Consider the following 24736-nt stretch of genomic DNA (forward strand, 5'->3'; position numbering starts at 1 on the left):
ACCAGATCGTCGGTCCACCTAGTAAAGCCCGGTCTGTAAGCACGCAGAATTTTGTCCAATGACCCCAAGCTACCTATCCTTATAGCTCGCGCGTAATTATATTATTGTCGCGACTGTGCGACGGGCGCCCGCAGTGAGTGTGGGAACGCTACAGCAACATAATAAGTATGGGTAGCTTGGGGTCATTGGACGAAATTCTACGTGCTCGTAGACCATGCACCTTGGGGGAGGCCTTTGTCCAGGAGTGGACGTCATTTGGCTGAAACGAACGAACGAACGAAATACATGTCATAAAATCGATCTTATCACGACTACTTAAAATGCACAATATATGACATACTTGTGCGGGTTGGTGTGGTCGTGCGCGTCGTTCCAGCTGACCATGACGTGTCCGTTGGGCGACTGCCACGCCACCACGCCGCGCGGCGCCGCCACCTCGCCGGCGCGCACTTTGGTGCACACTACGGATGCGTTGGTTATCTTCGACTGCAAATGTTAACACAGATTAGTTAAAGCATTGGTTCCCAAAGTGGGGGGCGCAGACCTTTAAAGGGACCATCTGTGTACTTAAATATAAAAAACCTGCGACCGCTGAAAGAATGCATTCCAGACTGCTCGATACGACCAATAAATAAACTTGACTGGAGGAGGGGGCGCGGAATTTTTTGTATGGTCGAAAGGGGGCGCGTCTCAAATAAGTTTGGGAACCAATGAGTTAGTAATGGTACAAGTATAAGTGAAGCTTGTTATATTGGAATTTGTACACTTTGAAGTGTAGAAATAGTGCCCTACATGAAACAGTCAAAGTAAATCTCTCACTCACTCAGTACACATCTAATAAACACAGGAGTATAAGGTGCAGAGCAGGCGCAAAGTTAATGAATGTATTATAAATGTTGATAAGAGAATGTTTCATTAAATTTTATGTAAATTTTATCGGTCACACATCGTCACTAACGTTGGTGTAAGAACCAAACCTTTTGTTTTCTATCAAAACCATTTTTACGTTCGCATGTCACACCCGCGGATACTGAATGTTTATTAATTCATAATTTTACAAAAGATGAAAGGATTCTTATCGATTATCCTTGTATCAAGTACCTGAACACAGATGTGATAGCGGGCGCCGACAGGCACGCCCTCTAATACGTGAGAGAGCTTGGCGTTCTTGGTCGGCAGTAACTCATAACTGCTAGTCTTTTCGCGAGTCTCTTCGGTCACGTCCAACTGTAAACAATGCTTTCTTTAATATTTCATAGAAGTTTCTACCTGCCTAAGGCAGACGCTATTCCGAGCACATCTTTGCTGATTCAAATAGCCGCATAGCTTACATAACCACAAGATTGTATAGCCATGAGTGAATGATGAAATTATTGTATAAATCCTTCTAACATTGGAAAATAGACTCTTTCTAACATTGGCAATTATTATAAAATATTTTTTAACAAAACCAACTGAAACATTATATAACACTATTTTAGTGGTTCTTTATTTACTTACCATGTAAGTAACTGCCTCGCTCAACACATCGCAGTTGCCGTCCCACAAGATGGTGAGTTTCCCGGTTTTCTCGTCATAGTTAGCACGCAGGTTTTTCACTGGAGCTCTAATAACATGAAATCGATGTTTTAAAATCATGGCAATTAATATTTTCCTCACATACATTTCTGAAGTACGTATAAAAATAATTAAGTATTTTATTTTTATAGTTATTTCTTCAAGGTTTAACCTGATTTTTTTTCAAGGTTTAAGGAAAAAAAATCTTTTCAACTAAAACACATATAAATTTTAATCATGACGAAATTAGGCACCAAGTTATAAAGCAGTTATTAGCTTTAAACTAGCAACTTTATGTTACTCTCTCAGACAAAAAAAATGCTTATTTCATATCTATCAAATTCTCAATCTTTGATTTTATAACTTACTTGGGATTCTCTCTAGTGATGACTTCCGTGAGCTTGGACAGCGGGCCGCCCACCATTCCTACGGCAAACACGTAGCTCTCGCAAGAATTCAGGCCGTCTAACTGAATACTGGTCTGAGACGTCACCACTTTGGTATCTGGAAAGTTATAACTCTTAGTGGCAGAATAGATTTAATAGATCTATGGTCAAGACTAAGGTTTTGTATGTAAAGAAAACGAAATTCTGATAAAACTGTACGTCCTTTTTCTACGGGATTTTCTCTACTAGCAAATATCGTTTGACAATGTCATATTCATACAAGACATTGGGTGCGTTTGGCGGAAAATAGAAATAGTAAGAGCTTATAAGCAAAATGGTAATGGTATGCTCTGTCACTGCAAAAAAAATAATGAAACACATCACTATTGAAGTTAGCAAACGTGTCCTCGCCGAAAACAGCCGAAAGTTTTGGGAGTTGCCATAGCGATTGTTATTTTGCTTATAAACGCTTACGATTTATATTTACTGTCGAGGCAGCAAATTAGAAAGAAAAAGTACTAACCGTTATTCATCGCTCCAGGTTGCAGCCTCTTCACGACATTAGTGTAATGCACTTCATAAGTAAGGTTCTTGTCTTTATATCTATCACCCGTAGGCGGGGCCCAGCGCAGCTGTACCGAAGTGCCCTTATCCTTCAACAAGATGGCGGTCAGGTTCAAAGTCTCATCGGGTTCGCCGAATGTATGTAACGGGATCGTGAAAGGTTCGCCGATGAATGAGGCTTTGAAAGCTCGGATGTCGATGAAGAGGTCTACGCCCGGTGGGAGGTTCGTCACTGAAAATAAAAAACTTATTAGAATACTAAATTAATATATCCTAGATGACTAAGAAATTAAAAGAGTAACTGAAACATTGCATTGGTTATTTTTTTGTTTTATTGATTGAATTAGTTAAATCATTGTTCAATCATCATGTTTCCTTGTATCACCTTCCTGTATCACAAACACCTGGGCTGGTTTAGGATCAGGTATGATTGATATACTAGAAACACAAATGAAAAAGTTGATTTTATGGTCTATAATTTAATTATTTTCAGACTGAAGTCCGGTCGCTGAGCAGGTATAATTACCCATCCTTATCGGCGACCGGACTTTAACCACTCTTTTGCCAAATCTTTTACAACTTACCAGTAATGTTATGTGCTTTAGTCTCCGTCGGCTCTCTCCTAGGATACTGAGGCGGCAGCCTGACTTGCACCTTGTATCCCTCCACGCCTCGAATGTGGAACCAAGACAGGAACACAGCAGATGTGTTAAGTCGCGTCATACTGACGTTGGTAAGATCGTCTACGTCACCGAACTCTTCGAACGTTATGTTGGCCACTTCTGAAGAGTTCGACGTGTATGCGTTATTTGATGCTGTTACCTGTTTATAAGAAGGAGATAGGTGTTAATAAGGCTCATTTCAAAAAAATAACAATAGGCGCATGTTGCAAGTGTCAAACGAAGAAACAATGAGGGCTATCGTTTTTATACTTAACAGTTGGCACCCCTGGCGATTGACAGGACCTTACTCTACAATGGCGCCAACTGGTGAGCGCTAAAACGATAGCCCTCATTGGTCAATAGCTGATGTGGAATGCACTCCCAGAGACGATCATGACTTACTACTCTTGCTTGTACTATCGGCCACAGTTTCAGCTACCCATTTCTGGTCATGTCGTCTCCTTCTATCGCAAAGAATCACCATTTGATGAGAGCGATAGAAAAGACGGAAATTGGTAGCTGGAACTGTGGCCGATAGTATATTATGTGCACAATCTAAAAAATCTTGATGCATTCCATTTTTTTATTCAATAAGCTTACATGCAAAATACAGCGCTCTGGTGGCGACGGTAATAAAGAAAAGGTGTTAAAGCCTGGTCCGTGAGCACGTAGAATCCCGTCCAATAACCCCAAGCTGCCCATCCTTATCCCTCGCACGTAATTATGTTGCTGTCGCGCTCGCACACTCACTGCGGGCGTGCGTCGCACAGTCGCGACAGCAATATAATTACGCGCGAGCGATAAGGATGGGTAGCTTGGGGTCATTGGACGGGATTCTACGTGCTCACGGACCAGGCTTTAGACTTACCCAGAAGGAGTAATTGCTGTTCGGTTTAAACAGGCCCTTGATGGTGATAGCCATGGTGTTAGACGCGTTAGCGGCCACAGTGCTCTGTATGGGCGGCAGCGGCGGCGCGTAGTGCACTGTGTAGTATTGGATGACACCGCGAGGTTGCTTCGGCGCGTCCCATACCACTTGCACGCGGCTGCCGATCATTTGGCGGACCGTCATGCGCTCTGGTGGTGATGGTACTAGAAAAAGAACATTAATTAATAAGACATTTTATTAGGAAACTTTTGTAATATAGGAGAAAACTCCTGAAAATGGGGAGATTATTACTCTGGTGTTGCGATTGATTTGAAGAAGTGTTAATAATAAGACATTTCATTAGAAAACTATTGTAATATAGGAGAAAACTCCTGAAAATGGGGAGATTGTTACTCTGGTGTTGCGATTCAGTTGAAGAAGTGTTAAAAATAACACTCTTACTCTCAGATTTCGATGTTGATCCCACACAAAAATATATTGTATTCGAGCACCGGAATTAGTATCTTTAACTTGATTGGCCAGGAAAAACAACAAAAAAGTACCACATCATCAACCTATGAAAATACAATAATGACTATGGCTTACCTCCTTCTCCCGTGGTGGTATTGACGAATTTGAGTGACGCGTATGTCTTGTTCGACTTGCTGTCTTGGATGTAGAAAGTCACGTTGTAATTCGTGTACGGCTCCAAATCTCTGAATCTGTGATAATAAAACATTAGGGTTGAGTACCTTTAAAGTATATTCTACTGATAACGTTCATTCATTCATTTAAATAAATAAGGAAAAATTCTTGCAATCACTTGGGTCGTAAATAAGGGCGTGAATTTTAAACTGCCCTCGGAATGAAAACAGAATTTGTTTAGAACAATATAATATGAGCTATATGTTTCATGAAATGAAACAACTCTCAAAATAAGGGGCAGAGACTCAAAATGAACAAAAAACTGACAGCGACCTAAAAAGGGGTTAAATCAATTTAAATAATCAGTGGGCTGAGTGTGAATTTTTATCTCAGCAGCTTTTAGCAGCTCACTAGTGAGCGCGTCTAAAAAATGTATGATAATTTTAGTTTTTCAACGTTTCCCGCTAGGGGCGCTGTACAATCCGTCATACATTTAATGTCATTTTTTGACGCGCGTTTGATGTAAACTCACACTAGGCCCTCAGCTGTACCACACTTTAACTTTGAACATCTCGCTTAAAAATCATTCTCACCTATAAATGCAGTCGTTGGACCAGGTCATATTGTGCCAGACGCCGTCCGACACCTTGGCGATGGACGGCAGGAAGTTGTAGAGCACCATCTTCTGCTGCGCCATCCAGCACGACACCAGGAAGCTGCTCGAGTTTATCGACGACAGGCCCACGCCGATGCTGATCAACTATAAAAGAAGATTGAGTTAAAAATGATAATACAGAGCTTGTTTCTTACTCAAAATATTTTTCTTGTTCTTTTGCTTACGTCATGAAATACCAATAACTGTCATTCGTTCATACTTTCTGAATAAAACTATTTGTGTAATAGTTTAAGTCTGAGTTGCACCACCTAACTTTGACGGTAACTATTACGATAACCGGTGTTTTTTGTATGGAGTTTGACAGATTTTTGACGTTTGTCACAGTTAAAATAAAATGGTGCAACCCAGCCTAAAAGTTGTATGGCACGGATAGTTAAATAAACATGAGTATTAACATTTTTATTTTAAATAATCGTTCGATTGTATTTGTTACGTAATGACATCCGCTGCTGGACAAAACGTTTCCTCAATCGGTCCAGCACCATGAAGTCAAACATAATGAAAAGTCTAATAAGATTTCATATGTTTGAGTACAACGCGCCGCGCCCGCATTAGCAGTCTGGCCAAGCACTAATAGTTACCACTTAATTTGAATCTTACTGCTCAAGCTATAAGCCTCACCTGATGCACGTGCGAGTCGCCGCCGGTGCAGTTGGCCTCGTCGCTCTCGTCGTAGCAGTCCTGCTGGCCGTCGCACACCTTGACACGCGGCAGGCACGCGTGGAGGTACCACTTAATTTGAACCTTACTGCTCAGGCTATAAGCCTCACCTGATGCACGTGCGAGTCGCCGCCGGTGCAGTTGGCCTCGTCGCTCTCGTCGTAGCAGTCCTGCTGCCCGTCGCACACCTTGACACGCGGCAGGCACAGCGTGGAGCTACCACTTAATTTGAACCTTATTGCTCGAGCTATAAGCCTCACCTGATGCACGTGCGAGTCGCCGCCGGTGCAGTTGGCCTCGTCGCTCTCGTCGTAGCAGTCCTGCTGCCCGTCGCACACCTTGATTCGCGGCAGGCACAGCGTGGCCTCATCGCACACGAACAACTCGGAAGGACACTCCAGGACTGGCTTGTTGCTCTAGGAAGAGACACGATAAATAGATAGAACACACTTTATTGTGCACCACACAAGATAAGAAAGAAAAGAGAGAAATATACAACAAAAGATACGGCACAATTTAGCCGGTCGTATCGCTATTTACAATATTTTTTGATAAACAATAGAACCAAAAGTCTTCTCCCATCCCGTCTGGTCAGCGTATGGAATGTAGGCCAAATCATTTTCTTCTTGTAAATTAGATACGGTCGTGCCCATATAGTGGAGACTAAATAACATGATGATAATGAAGCAATTACAAAAACAGTACACCAAGAACGATAGGGTTATAATGAACCCTATCCGTAGCCATTAGGGTTCCTTGGTCACTAGGTGGGCGTAGCTAACAAGTATGTAATTAATCTTTAGCAGTTTCCCTAACCCTATTGGGCTAGTTCTACAATCGATAAGGACTTTTGTCCAGTTTTAACCAAATTACTACATAGGTAAAGGGAGCATATCGACTCAGTCTCGATGGAGCGTAAGATTCAAAGCACTTACTATGTGAGACCCGCACAGAGCTTCATCACTGCCATCAGCACACTGCGATATCCCGTCACAGAACTGGTCGTCCTTGATGCATCCTTTGCCGTCAGCGCAGGCCGCTTCGTCGGCAGCACAGGTGGGCGTGGTGTCGATGGTGGAAGGCCGAGAACAGCCGAGCTCGTCCGAGCCGTCGGCGCAATCCTCGCGGTGGTCGCAAACCCAGCTGAGCGGGATGCATACGCCTGGGCGGATTATAAAGTAGGCTTAAGGTTCTGTTATAAGCCCAACTTTAGGGCTCTTATAATGAGTTTAAATTAAACGTCATGCTAGAGTGCGTCAAAAAAACCTATGAAGATTTTAGTTCTTGAAAGTAACCGCTAGGGGCGCTGCACAATCTGTCGTACATTTTATGTCATTTTTTTACGGAGGCGCACCTAATGTAAACTCATGGTAAGCACATAGCTAAAGCAGATTGGTGCACTGTACCTACATTTATGGCATTGATAATAATTAATAGAAATAAAAACAACAAAGTAAATTAGTTTAGATGACATAAAAAAGCTAAACGATCATAAGGTGCAAATCACTTCTTTAAAGTCATAATTTCATAACGGAGCCTGTCATTTACTATTGTTAAGATTTAATAAAGAGAAAAACAATAACAAAGATAAAAAAAATATGATAACAAAATTAGACATTATGAAAAAAAGCAGATAAATAACATTTTACTAACCTGGTTGGCACGTGAACTGACTTTTGCCGCACTTAGCCTTCGTGGCCCCGTGATCAGGCGCTACCGACGTGGTCTCCGGTATCATTCCACAGCCAGCCTCGTCCGAGTGGTCGCCGCAATCATCGACGCCATCGCAACGCCACCAATACGGTAAGCAGTTGCCATTCTCGCAACGGAACATCCAATCCAAACAGGTGGTAGGGAAATCTATCTTCTCTGTAGTCGGCCGAGGAAGCAGTTTCGTGTGGCCAGTCGAGTTGCAATTCTTTTCGTCCGATTCTTCGGCGTCGCCGCAGTCGTTTTCGCCGTCACATACCTAAGAACATGATATTTGTGGTCAAAGGCAGTTGTTACATACTGGCGTAACAACTCCATGGATTAGTGCTAAAGGGTGAGACAAGACTCGGAGTCAAGCTTGATCCCACTCTTTTTTTTTTAAATTAAGGTTCCGTACTTATTAATCCGACCTAATTTAGCCATATCAGACTTCCCTGTGACCCTTAGTTGAAATAATCCAAAAAATATAGGAAGAAGACTTGCGTAAAGTTTTAAAATATTCTGTCACTTTACAGGTATTGAATTAACATTCAGACAACGCGAAGAATTAAGTATCAACTTACTAACGAAAGGAGCAACTACACCTTGATATTGCATCACTTACCCAAGATTTGAACACGCATTTTCCGTTCGGGCATCTAAACATGTAAGGCGCGCAGGTGGAGTGCTTGCATTTTTCGTCCTTCTCATCTTCCCCACTCAAACAATCTCTCTCTCCGTCGCACACCCACGAGTTGGGAATGCAATGGCGGGAACTGTCGTTGTTGCAAGCGAAACTGTCCGCCGAACAGTTGGCGCCGTCGCGAACGATGGGGTTCATTGGAGTTATCTATAGAATTATAAGCATCAATTTGAACCTTATGTATAGCGTTGTAAAGTAATAACATTTACTAACAACATGTTAGTACGCTATAAAGTTTTAATACCGTGGACCTTTATAGGTATGGTCGGCCATATCGAAGTGATTATGCATTGTCATATGCCTGTCATGACTTCGTGACTTATCCGTGATAAGGAAGGACGAAGGACGGATGAATTATATGCGGTTAAGGCATAAAACATTTGAACGTGAACTGGGACTACGATGGAATATGATCTAAAGTTTAGATTCTAAACATTATAGCACTAATAAATAAATGTCGCTTTTGAGTCCCAAATACTTATTTCTTGATTGTAAATTATTTCAAGGTCGATAAAACAGCAAAGAGATAATTGTCGCCATTTAAAATGACTAAATATCTGCGTTGCGTACAACACTTATTATCATGCATACAGGGTGGAAACGATAAGTGATCTCACCCGATTATTTCTAAACTATACAAGATATCGAAAAACTGGTTACTGATCCTGAAAGTGCTTCACGAGCTCTTTCAAACGGTGCTAATAATAGGTTTCAGAATAATCTGGAACTATCCGAAAATTCAATGTTTCCAGCTTCCATACATTTGGTAAAGTTACATAATTTTAAAAACTACACAAGATATCGTAAAACTGGTTACTGATCCTAAAAGTGCTTCACGAGCTCTATCCAACAGTATCAATATCAAGTTACAGAATAAACTGGATCTATTCTAAAATTCAATGTTTCTGTCTTCCATACATTTTGTACTATCACAGTCATTGCACTCATCTCTTGATAATTTTATAGCAAGTAAAACCTAAAAGTAATGTATTTCACAAATAATTTTAAATAAGATGCAAGTTACAAGTTTATTTAACCGACTTTTTAAGTTTATTATTTAACAAAAAATAAATTACACTTCTAATATTGTGTCATCGCCATACATTTAGTATGGAAGGAAACATTGAATTTTGGGGTAATTCCAGTTTATTCTGTAACCTATTATTGGTATCGTTTGAAAGAGCTTATGAAGCACTTTCAGGATCAGTAACCAGTTTTTCGATATCTTGTATAGTTTAGAAATAATCGAGTGAGATCACTTATCGTTTCCACCCTGTATAATTCGTCACTTTTCATATCAACTGTAGTCCGGAAAACATCAGTTGCACTGACATTGAAATAAATTTTTACACATTAATTTCCTCCGGATATAGTCGAGACATAATTATAACAATTTGCATAATTGATTAGTCATAATAATTTGTTTCAGTTATGATACAATAGATAAAAACAGAAAAACCGTTAGGGCTATATTTCACCGGGACACCATGGCGGCGCAACCAGTCGCCGGCTACCAACAAAATGTATGCAGTTTTGCGCAACCAAACGGACACCAGTAGGCCTAAAATGCGCACCGTGATAACTTTTATCGACGTCAAAATGTATGGGCAAAATCGATAAAATGGCGTGATAACCGCTTATCGCGGCGCGAACAGGTGAGTAACTCTCTATAGAGCCGTATACATTTTGTTGGTAGCCGGCGACTGGTTGCGCCGCCATGGTGTCCCAGTGAAATATAGCCCTTACTTGTATGTAGTATGTATGTAATGTTACTGTAAGTAAATAATATCTTATCTTTATAAACTTACGGGGCAGTTTCCTTCGTCCGAGCCGTCCTTGCAATCGTTGTCTCCGTCGCACACCCATCGCTTCTCGATGCAGTTGCCGTTGGTGCATTGGAACTGATCGGCCGTGCAGTTATTGCGGTCGCAATCTACAATTTTATAAGCATAGTTAATATAATACACGCACTGTCACTTACAATAAAACGAAAATGAATAGTATCAACTTTACATGAAATCAGTTACACAATGTAAGACGGTTTTAGCATCACATGCCCAATATCACTATTAAAAGCAGCGGCGAGCGGCAAATACACAGGCAAGCTTTACATCTAACTTGATCAATCGTATCGACTGATCTATCAATTTCTAGCTGTAGTGCTTAACTGTTAGTGCCGGCACGGGCTGGTGTTTCAGAGACTTCAGATCTGTATGCTCTGTCACGTCATAATATGTCAAAATCTCTCCTCCCATATCTCAGGCAGTTAAACCAGGCCTGTTCATCTCCGCGAGTTTACATCGAAAACAAAACACGCACGATGGCCCACCTACAGGATACTATTCGACAAGGCCTCACATACGAGCGAACATTGACTCACGCACGCGTATTCTTGTGTATGATGGAAGAAAATAAAGAAAATGGTGTACTAAATACTGTGCAGTATTTAACTGCCTAAATAATAATAAAAACACAAAGTGTACTTTTTTAAGTTGCCTCAAGACACTGAGAGGTAAATAAGTAGTTAATATTATTTATGATAATTCATGCTAAATCATGTATTTCCTCCGCCATTTCCGCAGTTTGGCACCTCACGTACCGAAGTCAGCCCTATAGCTTCGGCGCAGTGCCGATCACTGACGTTTGTCAACAAAATGGTGCTTGACTCTTGAGACAGGCTAAACTACACCATATTGTTAATGACATTGAGCATACATTTTTTTAAATACCTTCGCGAAGTAAAACTTCTGTACGTAGTACTTATTATTATTCTGTGGTTAAACGCTAAATGTATAATAGGTTTGACCTGACCTTTTTCGTCGCTCATGTCGGCGCAGTCGATATCGCCGTCGCACTTCCAATGCGGCAGGTAGCAGCTAGTATCGGCGCAAGGGATCATGGGCGGCGTACACAGGCAGCCGACTTCATCCGAATGGTCGCCGCAGTCGTTGTTGCCGTCGCAGCGCCACGTCGCCGTAATACAGAGACCGTTTTTGCACGTGAACTGGTCCTGTTAGAAAATCATTATTATGAAATTTAGAATTAAACAAACAAGAGTATAAAATAGGTGTTCAAATAATAGGTGAAGTCTTATGCTTCAACTACTCCAACGTGTGCCTATCGCCATCGGCGCGATCATATACCAATGACAGGTCGCACAGACTGTCTTGGGTCGCGCGACGTGTCATTGGCCTTTGATCGCGCCAGCAATGGCGATCTGCACGCGTTAGTGTGATTGAAGCTTTAGTAAAACTTAAAAATACTCACTGGTCCGCAAGTCAAGCCAGGTTTCTTGGGGCAGGTCATGTTAGCCGCTGGTCGCTCTCCGTTCGGGCACATGCATTTCCCATTGATTTTTGTAAAGCCATCTGGACATAGACAACTTGATCCGCCCCCGGGACGGCCCAAGCATAAAGCTTCGCAAGGGGGATTTTTGATAGAGCAGCCGTTAGATCCATGTTGTACAAAATGAGCGAAGACCTTCAAGTCCATTAATCCGGTGAAAGTATCGTTGATCGTTAAGATGTCAGTTCCAGTGTTCTTATCCGCTACAAAGATAGATTTCGCTTTCCAGTCGTCCCAATACATTTTGTCTTTCAACACAGCAACAGCGAACGGATGCGAAACCGTTTCATCATTCCATAATATTCTCTTAAGGTAACCTCCGTTCAAATCTGCACTAGCGATGTAATCTTCCATAGCGTCCACCCAGTAAATCCTCTCCGACATCTGATCAATTGTTATACCATTTGGCCATTGTACTATTGGTTTTCCAAAGAGTTTCTTCACCTCGGTACCGTCGAGGTTTGATCGGGAAATGGAAGGCTTCTCCCTATCCCAATCGGTCCAGAACAGATACCCTGCCTTAGGGTGCACGGCAATTCCTCTTGGTTTAGTCAGCACTCTGGAGTCTAAGATAGTCGTTCGCATTCTACCAGCGTGATTTAAATCTGTTCTGACCGCTTCGATCTTCTTCCTCATACCGTCAACGAAGAACAAGACATTCGAAATCCAGTCGAGAGCCATACCCTCAATGCTGGACAAATCAGTGTCCACAACAATCTCCTGGGTGGTTCCGTTATTGAAACATTGACGACTAATTTTATCTAACTCAATATCGGCCCAGTAGATGCAGTTATTCTTCATATCAAACTCTATCGCGACAATGTTTTTCTGATTAGTTACCGGCATTATGGTGCTGTTATCGGTCAAGTCAATGCGAGCGATTTTGTCCCTTAAAGCGACGAGTAAGAATTCCGTGGGTTCCTCGATTGGGCACGGGATGGTATCTGGTAAGTACGGCAAGTAGGAAGCCCTGTAGCAAATATCCCCGTCTATCCTTCTATAGCCCTTGGTGCGTTGATACGTTTTTCCGGGACGGCAATCCGATGGAATAGCGTATGGGTCAAAATTAACGCTCTTATTGCGAACGCACTCGCTGCCTTGACGCCTGAAGCCGAAGTCGCATTCGAAGTCACGCCTACTACATTCGCATATCTCTTTCTTGACGGGTCTTTCATAATCAATGCCATTATAGCAATTAGTGTGAGCGAAACGTCGCTGATAAGTTTCCCTGACCCCGAGAACGCACGATACCGACGAGTTGAGCGCGGAAGGCGACCAGAATTTATAGTCGTCAGGCGTGCAATTACGAGAGAACGTGTTACGCAGATCTATAGTTATGATAATCCATTGATGCTGGTCGTTAGCTGACCCGAACATAGTGAACGTCGTAGTGTTTTCGCCGGGCTCGGTCATTAGCCCGTATATGCGAAGGTCATTTTGGTTGAACCTGCGAATGAATGCAATCGTTTGTATTGGCATAATAATCGATTGAGATAATTTATTATATGAATGCATTGTGTGACTCACTGATAAGAGTTCCATTCGATGCCTTCATTGGTCGAGTAGAGGATCCTGCGTGTCTCGCCGCGGGATTTGAAGTACTTGACGGCAACGAGAACGCCTCCGTGGTCTCCGTAGTTGAAGAAGTAGTAGTCTTTGAGGATTCTCTTCCAGGTCAAGCCGGCGTCTCTGCTGATGTAGACCCCGGGGATTCCCTTCAGTGACTTGCCCATGACGCCTGTTGCCATGATGATGCCAGGTGCTGACTTGGAACTCATAATGCTAGCTGACCTGTAAATAAATAGCTTTTATTACTCTCAGAGTAGCACGCTAAGGGTTACGTATTATTTACAAAACGATATCTATCACATGTCAAAGCAATGAAAACACTATTTTGAAAACGGGACAATATCGTTCAATAATTCAATGGCAATATATGCTATGTTAAACTTAACATGGTTTTTAAAATAAATACGATATGTATGCAAAGCCTACTTCTAACCACGACTGAACACTACAATGTCATTCAACAAAATAATAACTATAATAGTATTTCAACATCACTCATTTTAGAAACTCATATTTTATTCATGCCATCACCAATGTGCAACGCATAACACCCGTCAAAAATACAAATCGACGTTTAGAAAGATAAACTAAAGCGGAGTTGCACCACCTAACTTTGACCGTAACTATAACGACAATCGGTGTTTTTTAGAGTGGAGTTTGACAGATTTTTGATGTTTGTCAAAGTTAAAGTAAGATGGTGCAACCCAGCCTAATACTACTAGCCAACGGGCCTGTACATAATAGAAACTTTCAGAATGCGCAAAACATGTTATTAAACTGATCACAGCAGTACATCGTCCAAGTGGTCTTAAAACTATAGGTTTTAACACAATAGCCTCTGGATTTATAAGGTCTATTTTAAGGTCTTTCTGAAGGTCGATGTGTGGATGTCTCAGGTATGGGAGGGTATGAAACATGAACAAAATGTCACACAACCACACAACACATACAACCACGTCACAGTTACCTTGACACAGCGGCTACAACATTTCCTGGCGGGCTGCAAGTAACGTTACACTATGAAATTGATTTCTCAACGGCTTGTGGGAACAAGTGGCCAAGCTAGACATTAATAAAGCTAAGGACTTAAGCACATTTAGAGACTACATAAAACGAAGACGACGATCACGGTAAATAAGCAGTATTTTATTGTAATATTTTCACTATTTAATTTATGCCACTGTGTTAGATTTATCATTTTGTTTAACCTGAATGGTACAACTTCGTGTAAATAGCGAAAAAAATCTTTAGGCTAAGTTGCACCAACTAACTTTAACGGTAACTATGACGATAACCGATGCTTTTTGTATGGAGTTGGACAGATTTTTGACGTTTGTTAAAGTTAAAGTAAAATGGTGCAACCCAGCCTTAGTATACCTACTAAAACAAGCAAAGTAACTACTAGTTACTTTGTGCTACTAGAGTTAGATAATGAAGTTAAATTTATGCCTACAGCAAACTACGCTTACGTCATATTTAAAACAACTAAAGAAGCGTCACAATTTCAGCCAACTGGTGTTAGTCATGTAAAGACGCCCAAAGATAATATCAACACAGCGCAGACAAAAATATACAATTTACAGAAGTCAATGACCATAATCAGTATCATCACACATGCACTCGGTAGATCGTGACTATGCTAAGATGTTATCAAAATAAATATACCAAATTAGTACACAAATACGTTCGTCCGAACTTTAAGTAGGAACTAACTAGTAAAACGATGTACAAAATGGTACTAATTTTAATTGACTTAATTTTCACGTGTTTGAAAGACTAGAAGGTTCCTCAATAACAGAGGTAAATGTAAAAAGATGTTGACTGGTTGATAACAGGACAAAGGGCATTCAAGCACACTTACTTGGAACATACAGTGCTTTCTTGTGATTCAATTGACATAGGATAACAAGACTCAACAAGAGTCGTTTATCAACCTCATCATAATGGGGACATTGTGCGGTTCTAAGAATTCGGTGTAATATTTCATATGCGTAGACCAAGACATGCTGCGACCGCAAATTAAATTATTATGCAGCATTGGCTATCCTAGCTTGTTGTTTGAGGAAAATCAGAGGTCACGAAATTACTGTGTACCTATTCCTTTTGCAATATAAGGAAGGAAAACGCTACACTAAAATTTAAAATCAAAGGTAACAGCAACAAAAAAGTATCTATATTTAGACAAAAAACATATCCGTATTATTACCACAACTATACCACAAATATGGTAAATTCCCAACCTAAATAAATTGATTCGACACATCAGCAACTATTATATTAAATTACTTACGAAGTCACTGATGATATCTCGTATTAAATTGATTTCAATTCATAAAAATAGAATTGTTAGAGTTATAGGTATACCGAACAGTATTTAACTATTCAAATACTAGCGTTGTAAGCATAGGGCAAAAGGATCAGGTGACATGTAAGGTAATTCGCTCACCTTGTGACTGGATACAGCTGACTGAACTTCTGGCACAAGTGCAGGCTGCAGGATTGGTTCAGGTAGCAATCGAGGCGGTTACCTGGGAAAAAATGTACAGGTAAGTTTTCGGAGCATTTTTCTAAAATTATACATAATACTAGCGGCCGCCCTTGGAACTGGAAACCGATTTACCCAAGGAGTGGAGTTCCGTAAAATCCGTTCTTAGCAGATGTCTACACTCTATAAGGAACCTACCTGGCTCAAGTTTGTAGTTGTTATATTATAGTGTCTGAGATTTCGTAATTGATCAGGGAGTGGTATTTCACAAGTAATAAACACGAAAGAATTATCGAACTGTAAATATTTTGCTCTGGCAATTTTTTTATCTACATAATATAAAAAGCATTTTATTCGTTTATCTATTGTCTGGTATCCACTGTAAACGATTTCCTTAGTGTGATGACGCAGTGTAAATCTACTTGGACATTTTTACACTGTAAAATGTCCAAGTAGATTTTTTCATGTTATACAAATTCAGTCAACAACAAAAAAAGATTAACGTTACGCCCTATTGACCTCATAATCACGTGATATTGATATCAGCTTTCACATACCTACCTACATGTTTTTTTTTTACCGATTTTTTCAGGAAACCATTATAGTTCTGCGTTCACAAGCAAATACCTATACTGGTAACAGGAATTAGGTAGACAAATTTATTTTCAGATAACATTTCAAATGTACAAACCATAACATAAACATTTTTTTTTTATCCTTCAAGCTCACATTACATACATGTTGACATCATAGTCATTATCAGCTACATTGTATTGTGGTAATGAAATCCATTATAAACTAATAATTAATTTATTGTAAACATAATTACCTATGTTTGATTAGATGAAGAAGCTACATCACTAGAAGTTATTATATCTATGGGCTCGGCTAACGGACTATTAATGTATGTATTTATGTTCTCTAAAGTGGTAATAAAATGATACATAATGACAAAACGTCATACGATAACCGCATAATAATATTAGAGTCTACTAACACTTTTCAATTATTTTAATACCATATCGTCAAATAGTCCCTAACTAAAGCATATCTCTACGAGTAGAAATACACACGACGGTATATCAATGTAAATACTGTGTCAGGTTAGCACCCAAAAAGTATAATAGTCTCATGGCCGTTTTCACCATCAATCCCTAATTTTTAAGTGACCCCTATGGAAACACATAACAAGAATTTTGTTTTCATAGGGGTCACTTAAAAATTAGGGATTGATGGTGAAACTCTGATGTGCTGTCGACTGTAGAATATTTTAATCCAAATTGCACTAATAGAATGAACCGATGTCTCGGTGAAAGGTTTGAAACCATACAAAACCGAGAACAGTTGCCAGATTTTACTTGTTACATAAGAAGATACTCGTAAGAGTCATTTAATATTTATTTATAACATTTTTATCATCTTGAATGGGTAGATATGGATATCATTTTAATATCAACGACTATGTAGCAAAGTAATTGCTTCATCTTAACTACACAAATAAACATAAACAACATAAACCTGATTCGCCTGTATGACGAGTTTTTGTGAGTTGTATGAAATCCACGAGAAAGGTTAAATTTAATAACATACTTATTATTATTTAGCGATGGCAACAAACTGACATGACTGTTATTATTTAAGTAGTAATTATTGAGTAAAGAAGTTTTCGTTGTACAGCTGGTTTTTTTGTAGTTCACATTGCGGGTTAGAATTCCACAGGTGACAATTATCATTCGTATATCGAGCAATAGCGTTTATACCGGGAGCTGTAGCACCTATATTAAATTATTATCTTCTATATCTATAAAAGCTTAAGGTCACTGATTGACTGACTCACTCATCACGAAATCTCAGAAACTACAAGTGCTAGGAGTCTCAAATTTTGCATTGGGGTTCCTTTTAGAACGTAGGTGCTCACTAAGAACGGATTTTACGAAACTCCACCCCTAATGGGGTAAAACGGGATCCACGCGTACGAAGTCGTATCCGTTATCTAATCGCCATAACACGCTCTACTTATTTTGGAACCAAGAATTGATATAATAGTTTGAACAGTTTATTTATTCTGTAACTGCCCGTCGTTTTGTTTATTTTTACCAACACGATACGGGGAATTCCCGCAAGACCACAGCAATACATTACCTATTTAGCAATTGGAGCACTATGGTGTTTAAAAAAACGGAATGTACGGCTGTTTATGTTAAAGTAATAACTGAGGCGCAAGGTAGGGTTTGACCTATCCTTTGTTCCATAATGCTGAGTTGCTAATTGATTAGACCGAACAACCGTGTCTTTGTTAAAGTCAAGATGGGACAATGGAATAGGGTTTGATTGAGGAGAATGTTTCGTAGTCACGTACCAACCGCTCCTTGTGTATTATATGGTTAAATTTATTGGTCTAGTTCTTAACTGAATCAGTACTTGAGGTACGGCAGGATGTTTTTATTTGAGACGTCTAACGTCAGCGAGACTACAAATGTGCTTCAGACTTGTACACTGCCACGTCATATTATGTTATTACGTCACCCCTTCCGTGCCACTCACATACCTCAGGGCCTGAGCTATGTTATCCCATACCTGTTATACATATGCTAGATGAGGCTAGACCTGTAGGCTGTAATTAAATAATGGATTATTTACTTACCATTCTCATCCATGGTGGGTGGGTTGATGAGCGACCAAGTGACACCGTGATCGAACGTGATCATGGAGACGAGGTGTTCCGGCCCAATGTTGGACACGAGCGATGTGGAATTCACTTTGGACGCGATGTACACCCCTTTCAAACCCTCCACGCGGTATAAATCCGTGAACGGGTCTTCTGTTACGTCCCTGAAAACAAATATAATAATGAAATATGTCGGATCTATTGAATCAGAGAGTTTCTTCCTTTTGATGGATTTTCAAAGATTGTACAATGTTCAGAACCCCATTTAAGTAGACTATAAGTAATTTATCGTAATCAAAAGAGTACAACAGAAACCAGTAATAAATAATCCGGAGGAAACAGAACCTACAAAAAAGTTTTACAAGAAAAACTGATAATAGGACTATGTGTTATTCAATGTGAGGTTCATAACAACACCCATAATAAAAGGCCTTCGAACTAATTAGTTTTCCATACAAGCATAGTTATTATTCTGATAATGTGACCTTTACCAGTAGCTAACGACTTCATGGGGTAATTAATTTATTTTTATTATCAAATCAACACTAAGATACTCGTTATCGTATCCAAAAGAAGAACAAAGAAATTCGTTCGCAATTTCGTAAAGCAAAACATATGAATCATGCCAAGAATTTTAGATTAACGATCAGTGACACTTAACATATCTGCTGATTGATAAGTTCTTCGTGATCATAGACGTCACATAACCAGTTTCTGATTTCGGAGGCATTAAAAATATATTATTACACATTGTACCTACAGCAGTAAAAAGAATAGGAATCGAAACCGGCTTATTCATTAATTGGGGCGTAGAACGTCCTAGAGGTCATTCAGAAAGACCTAGGTCCTATTGCATTAATCTACATATAGTATGTTTTCAACTTACAAATCGCAGCGAGCGAAAATTCACTGTTTCTGAAAGAAGGACTTAAGCCCTTTCATATAAAGTAGAAAATTAGCGTACATTATAATGAGCTGGGCAGAATTACCGCCTTATCTGGCGAGGCTACTATTAGTATTTACATGAACTTCATTTCGCTGGTAATTTTCTTTAAACCTATAGCAATAAGGGCGACAAGTGGTCGTTCGCCTGCCATCAGTCACCAAACGAGTTCCAGAGATAATAGACTTTGCAAATCATTCTACTTACTCTAGAAAGCTGTCCTTCCAGTTGCCATCGGGGAAATAGCACAATATCTGCTCCAGGCTCAATACGAAGTTGTATTGTGAGAAGTTATTGTTGATTTCCGACACGAACAAATTGGCTAAAGAGTCGGTGTGCATGACAGAGACGAATATACGTTTGTCAGTGACATCTGCTATGTGGAACTTCTTCAGATCCAGTTCGGTCTGGAACTCTGCCTTGTAGAACGGGCCTCGTTGGTGGGAGATGTAGAGGTGCAGTGTGTTTCGCTGCAACAAAACGTTCATGTTATTACGAAACTGAGGCATTGTACGCGCATTCGACCCCAAACTCGTAGGTTCGGTGTACTTGTCGTAACTAAGCTTGTTAGCCGAATAAATTATACTGAGTAACTCCAGGGCGTTTTAGGTCAAACATACATACGTTCCCGTTTATTTACGAAAGTATGCTTGACTCAGGCAATAACAACTTTTTTGTGGAAGTTTTTACAAGCACGGCCAATTACATCCATTATGAAAACTAAAATACAAAGATCAATTTTGCATTGAAACCAGTTTTAAAAATAGCAAAACTCAATATCTTCCGCAAAATGTTCAATACAATGGAAATAAACACAAAATTATCTTGACACCAAGTAAACAACCAACCAATACATCGAACTCGAATATTCAATTTACATATTTACTTGTTCTATATTCCTTTAGGACATTGACATTACCATAAAATAAATATCGAATGATCAATAACATATTGTACATAGGTACTTTCACAATGTCTTTGTTCTTTTCAATTGCCTGCAAAGCGGTTTAATGTATTTTCAGTTTAGTCTTTCAATGTGTTAGGTTTGCATTACACAACAAATTAATATACCGACTTAAATATTGCTTATTGTTATCAACACTTGGCAATTTACCTAAGCATTTTTACAAGACCTACTGTGGTAATTTATGTTTATAGTTTAGGAAAACCCAGCCATATTACATTTAGTTAGAGCTGATTATCTGTTAACAATCCTTTAGATATTCCACTACTTTTTATAATCAGTTTTAAAAGTATGATTCACTTTCCAGTACCTACTTGCAAATGATTCATTCTAATTTAACTTTATTTACTTCAGTTTTATTGTCGTTGAGGCGGTAGTACCTACTTATTTTATACTGAAATTAATTAATATGCATCGTTCAATGTATTATGTTTTCGTCAAGAGAGAAGATGAATCGCAGTTCTATAAATAAAATTGTGGTTATATGGTATGTTCTGTATTGTAAAGATAAAAAGTTACATTATAAATAAAATTAATTACTTATAATAGTTTCTCAATGTAAAAGTATCGGTAATGTAAAACTTTAGTAGTTATGAAAACGATTACTCTAGCGAACATAATTAATTATATTCATGACCTACTATCGGGAGAGGGGAACATACAAAATCAAATAACAGCGTCATGAATCATAACAATATTGAACTTGGAAACAGTTACTGATACTAATGTTAGTAGTCAAGTCCATTGACACGATTCTTCAACTCGATTCCAAATTCTTTAATAGTAGGTATATAGGCCTTTTTAGGGCACATATACATACTAGTTCCAAATATAGCTTGCACCATCTATCATCATCTATCTAATCTACTACCACTTCGGAACAACATGTCGGCTGGAGACGACCCAGTCAACTTTGTCAGCCCCTGATAATATGAATCATGAAAACATGATGGACGTAGCTTTGAGTTTCAAATCCTAAATATTCCAGAAACAAATACAATACTTGGAACAGATAATTAATTTAATTAAATTATGACTAACCGCAAAATAGGTTATGGTTGTTCGCAGTGAGTACCTAAATCCGCAACACCCACTGTTTAGCATATTAGCATGAATCATGAAATCCAAAATTTCCGTCTAGTTAGGCATCTGAACAACTCAATTTGATGTGCAAAAAATCAGCTAGTCAATGAAACTATGAATGAATATGAAGATAATGACGGTCATCAACAGCGTTACGTTACTTGGCTCAACGTAACAGTGACTGGACCGTTAGTTTGCTAGGGCTACCTACCACCAGCACCAACCAGAGTTGGCTTTCAGACCTTGAAGCTTGATACTTCAATGACTATTATACCGATGTATAAATGTTGATCAAAATTAATAAAACGACCTTTAAAAGTAGATTATACTAAAGATTGGATTACGTCCTGTGATTTATATAAATAAACATAGAAATTCAATGAAGCAAAAACTTCACTCTATGTTTACGATTAAATAAATACGGGTCTAGGAAACAAATAGGAAACAAGTAGTTTCAATAAACTTAAATCAAATCCAAAGTCCTTGTAATTATACTAATTGATGTTATAAAAATAGACAACCAGCAATAAAAATAATTGGCAGCAAAATATTAATTCGTGCGTAGTTGTATAATTCAAAGTGGCCAATTTTGAAATATTCAATAATTAAAATTAGTTTTGGTAGCCCTACACAGCGCACATCTGTCCGAATAGAAGTAAACGACCACGTTACAAATCACCGTTGTAATTGTTTTTTTCAAGCGATTCGCCGTAGTAACCAACAATATTTATTTGGAGGATGCATATTTCAGAAATTTTGTCTTATTTAACTTTGTTTAATAAGAATGGATACTGTATATTTAAACATACAAAGTTACCATTAACTATCTTAATATCCTGATCGTAAACTAGCAGAACCCTATAAAATATTAACACTGTAAGTATGTGAGAATGTATGTTTTTATGTTCGCACCAGAATAAACATGGAATAAACTATGAACTTGAATTTGCTATAACATTCATAAATAAATTGCAATTCCTGATTTATATTATTATGGCCTTTGCTATTAATTCTAGATTTATGGACTAGGATATTTCTATGTCGTTCATATTCACTTATAAGTAAGTCATTTACGTTTAAACTTGGACAAAGAAGGAAGGTGACCGATTATTTTGAGATGTCCGACATGATGAATTGTCGTCAAGAAGATACAACGAACTTTCATCCTCTGAAGGTCAAAGAAATTTACGTAGTCGTTTTGTCGTTTTAACAAAATCGAGTTACGACTTCCTAAATCGGTTACGCTTAATTCTTGAAATAGTGGTTTAGTGGCTCACCCACTTGAGATGGTATTTTTGAAATCACTACCTGCTTCTTTGAGTGTGTGGTTACATAAATCTTTAGCAATTAAGTAGATAAAGATGATAAATATGAAAGTAACTCTGTTTGTTACTTTTTGCGGTAATCAGTTTGCTTAATGTTGGAATGAAATATGTATGAAAGTTCATGGATATTTCACGACATTTAACAGAATATCGAACTAGAATGAACAAAGGCACATTATGTTGTAGGTTTTCCTTATACGGTGTATCGTATAACAACAAAGGCAACAATGTTCTCGTAAACGATTTATAACTGCTGTTCTGTGAAAAAAACACTTCATTGAATTTAATGGAATTATATTGAAACTTGATTTTAATTAATTTAGTAATATTTATTAGTTCAAAACTCTTGTTCCATTTATTGATACAGCTGTATCAAAGTTTTATACATAGACAGATTTATAATAAGTACATTTAAATTTGATTATAATGAAATGAGCCTAATTCGTTCGTCTGGTAGCTAATTATTAATTAATTATACTTTTTAGCTAAAAATAAACGGACTTTTTATAATTTTCTCTAATACAAAAACTGCCGAATACCCTACCTACGAGTTATCGGCCGATTAAATATCGCCCATAACACAAACAAATCAAAACACAATAATTTGCCTGAGGGCTAAATATCTTCTATCTAAAGGTCACCAAGCTTCGTCGTAATCTTTAGTCGTTAGTTTGTGCGATTTAGTAAGTTACGTGGTGAATTTATAAAATGCTTCGCGCTTGCTGTATGGTCGGAATACAAGACCCTCTTAATTTCGACAAGCTTAATCGTAGGTCACAAAAAATCGTTTTGTAGGATTTGAAAAGTGGCGCAACATGAATTATTAGATGCTTTAAGTGTTTAAAATGTATGACTCTTCACTCATCCATTTCAAATTTCAAGTAGAAACCTCTCGAGGGACCAAACAAGAGCCCATTCAATGTGTTAACGGAACGTCTCGAACGCTACAAGGCGAGAGACAAGCCAGGTAATTCAGTGCGTATTATTCACTTACATCGTTTCCTTGCACTGGTATCAAGTACCTTTAACTAGTCATCGCGGACCTGAAATATGTACCTACTAGACCTCCAGCAGGTTAGTTAGGTATTTGTTTGGTTGCTGTTTTTAACTGACTTATATCATTTTTATTCGAATCGGTTCTAGTACATCAGAAAGAGTTCTGTCGAACTATTTTTGAGTAAACAAACAGAAGAAATTAAATAAATAAATAATAAATAACGTTTATTGCTTTTTTAATACATTATTGAAATATAATATCAAATGAGTGTGACAAAGGTCACAACTTCCCACCAAATTAGTATGTTAATTGAGGAAAAATAAATCTCTATCAACAGGTTATTATTTAACAATAAAATCATTCATTACTGCTACAATTCATTACAAGTTATTATCTGGATTGTTATCGACTCTGCAATTTTATGAATTACATTTATCCGCGGTGGAAATGCCCGCATACAATATGACACGTAACATGAAAAATTCTAGATAATGATAGAATAACGTCACTATCTCAATTAATATTTATTGGCTTCCAAGTATTGTGTGAGGTTGAAGACATCAGAAACGTTATCATAAATAAATAAATCATGATAACATGGCTAAGAGAGGCACCAACTTTTCGTCTACGTTTACTGCATACATTATAAGTAAATTAAAGATTTTTATTACTTTTTAAATGCAGGATACGGTCTGGGGCATTGTTCAGGAAGAGAACACTACATACAATCAATTGAAATTGAATTAACAAAAAGCATATGGATTTAATTGTAGGGCTGAGGCAGACATCCGATTAGTTTAATACGAGTGCCTGCCTATTAAAACTTTGGGATGATATTATGTTGCTTGGTGATGAACAAAGACTTGACTGGAAACCGCCGCGTGTTGGAAGAATAAACGAATTCTTGGTCTCTGTTTTAATTGTTTATTAGATTATGTAAAAACAAA

The 24736-nt window shown here is 38.5% G+C and overlaps 1 protein-coding gene across 1 annotated transcript in view; it reads right to left on the reverse strand.

Annotated features, from left to right (window-relative positions):
- RpS19a (Ribosomal protein S19a) overlaps nucleotides 1-24736 on the reverse strand; it is a 45720-nt gene that overhangs the window by 12210 nt on the left and 8774 nt on the right. The window contains exons 9-28 of the mRNA XM_028321977.1: nucleotides 19628-19890; nucleotides 18454-18641; nucleotides 15771-15852; nucleotides 13283-13546; nucleotides 11678-13202; nucleotides 11222-11420; nucleotides 10219-10343; nucleotides 8333-8557; nucleotides 7672-7987; nucleotides 6954-7180; nucleotides 6279-6434; nucleotides 5276-5442; nucleotides 4644-4759; nucleotides 4038-4261; nucleotides 3092-3329; nucleotides 2467-2739; nucleotides 1926-2061; nucleotides 1501-1606; nucleotides 1102-1227; nucleotides 341-486 (exon numbers count right to left, since the gene is read on the reverse strand). Of these exons, the coding sequence (XP_028177778.1) occupies nucleotides 341-486; nucleotides 1102-1227; nucleotides 1501-1606; nucleotides 1926-2061; nucleotides 2467-2739; nucleotides 3092-3329; nucleotides 4038-4261; nucleotides 4644-4759; nucleotides 5276-5442; nucleotides 6279-6434; nucleotides 6954-7180; nucleotides 7672-7987; nucleotides 8333-8557; nucleotides 10219-10343; nucleotides 11222-11420; nucleotides 11678-13202; nucleotides 13283-13546; nucleotides 15771-15852; nucleotides 18454-18641; nucleotides 19628-19890 (5102 nt within the window). The remainder of the gene's footprint in view (nucleotides 1-340; nucleotides 487-1101; nucleotides 1228-1500; nucleotides 1607-1925; nucleotides 2062-2466; nucleotides 2740-3091; nucleotides 3330-4037; nucleotides 4262-4643; nucleotides 4760-5275; nucleotides 5443-6278; nucleotides 6435-6953; nucleotides 7181-7671; nucleotides 7988-8332; nucleotides 8558-10218; nucleotides 10344-11221; nucleotides 11421-11677; nucleotides 13203-13282; nucleotides 13547-15770; nucleotides 15853-18453; nucleotides 18642-19627; nucleotides 19891-24736) is intronic.

Source organism: Ostrinia furnacalis, unplaced genomic scaffold (genome assembly GCF_004193835.3).
Source record: "Ostrinia furnacalis isolate ACB-3 unplaced genomic scaffold, ASM419383v2 OfSCF0450, whole genome shotgun sequence".
Classification (NCBI taxonomy): Eukaryota; Metazoa; Arthropoda; class Insecta; order Lepidoptera; family Crambidae; genus Ostrinia; species Ostrinia furnacalis.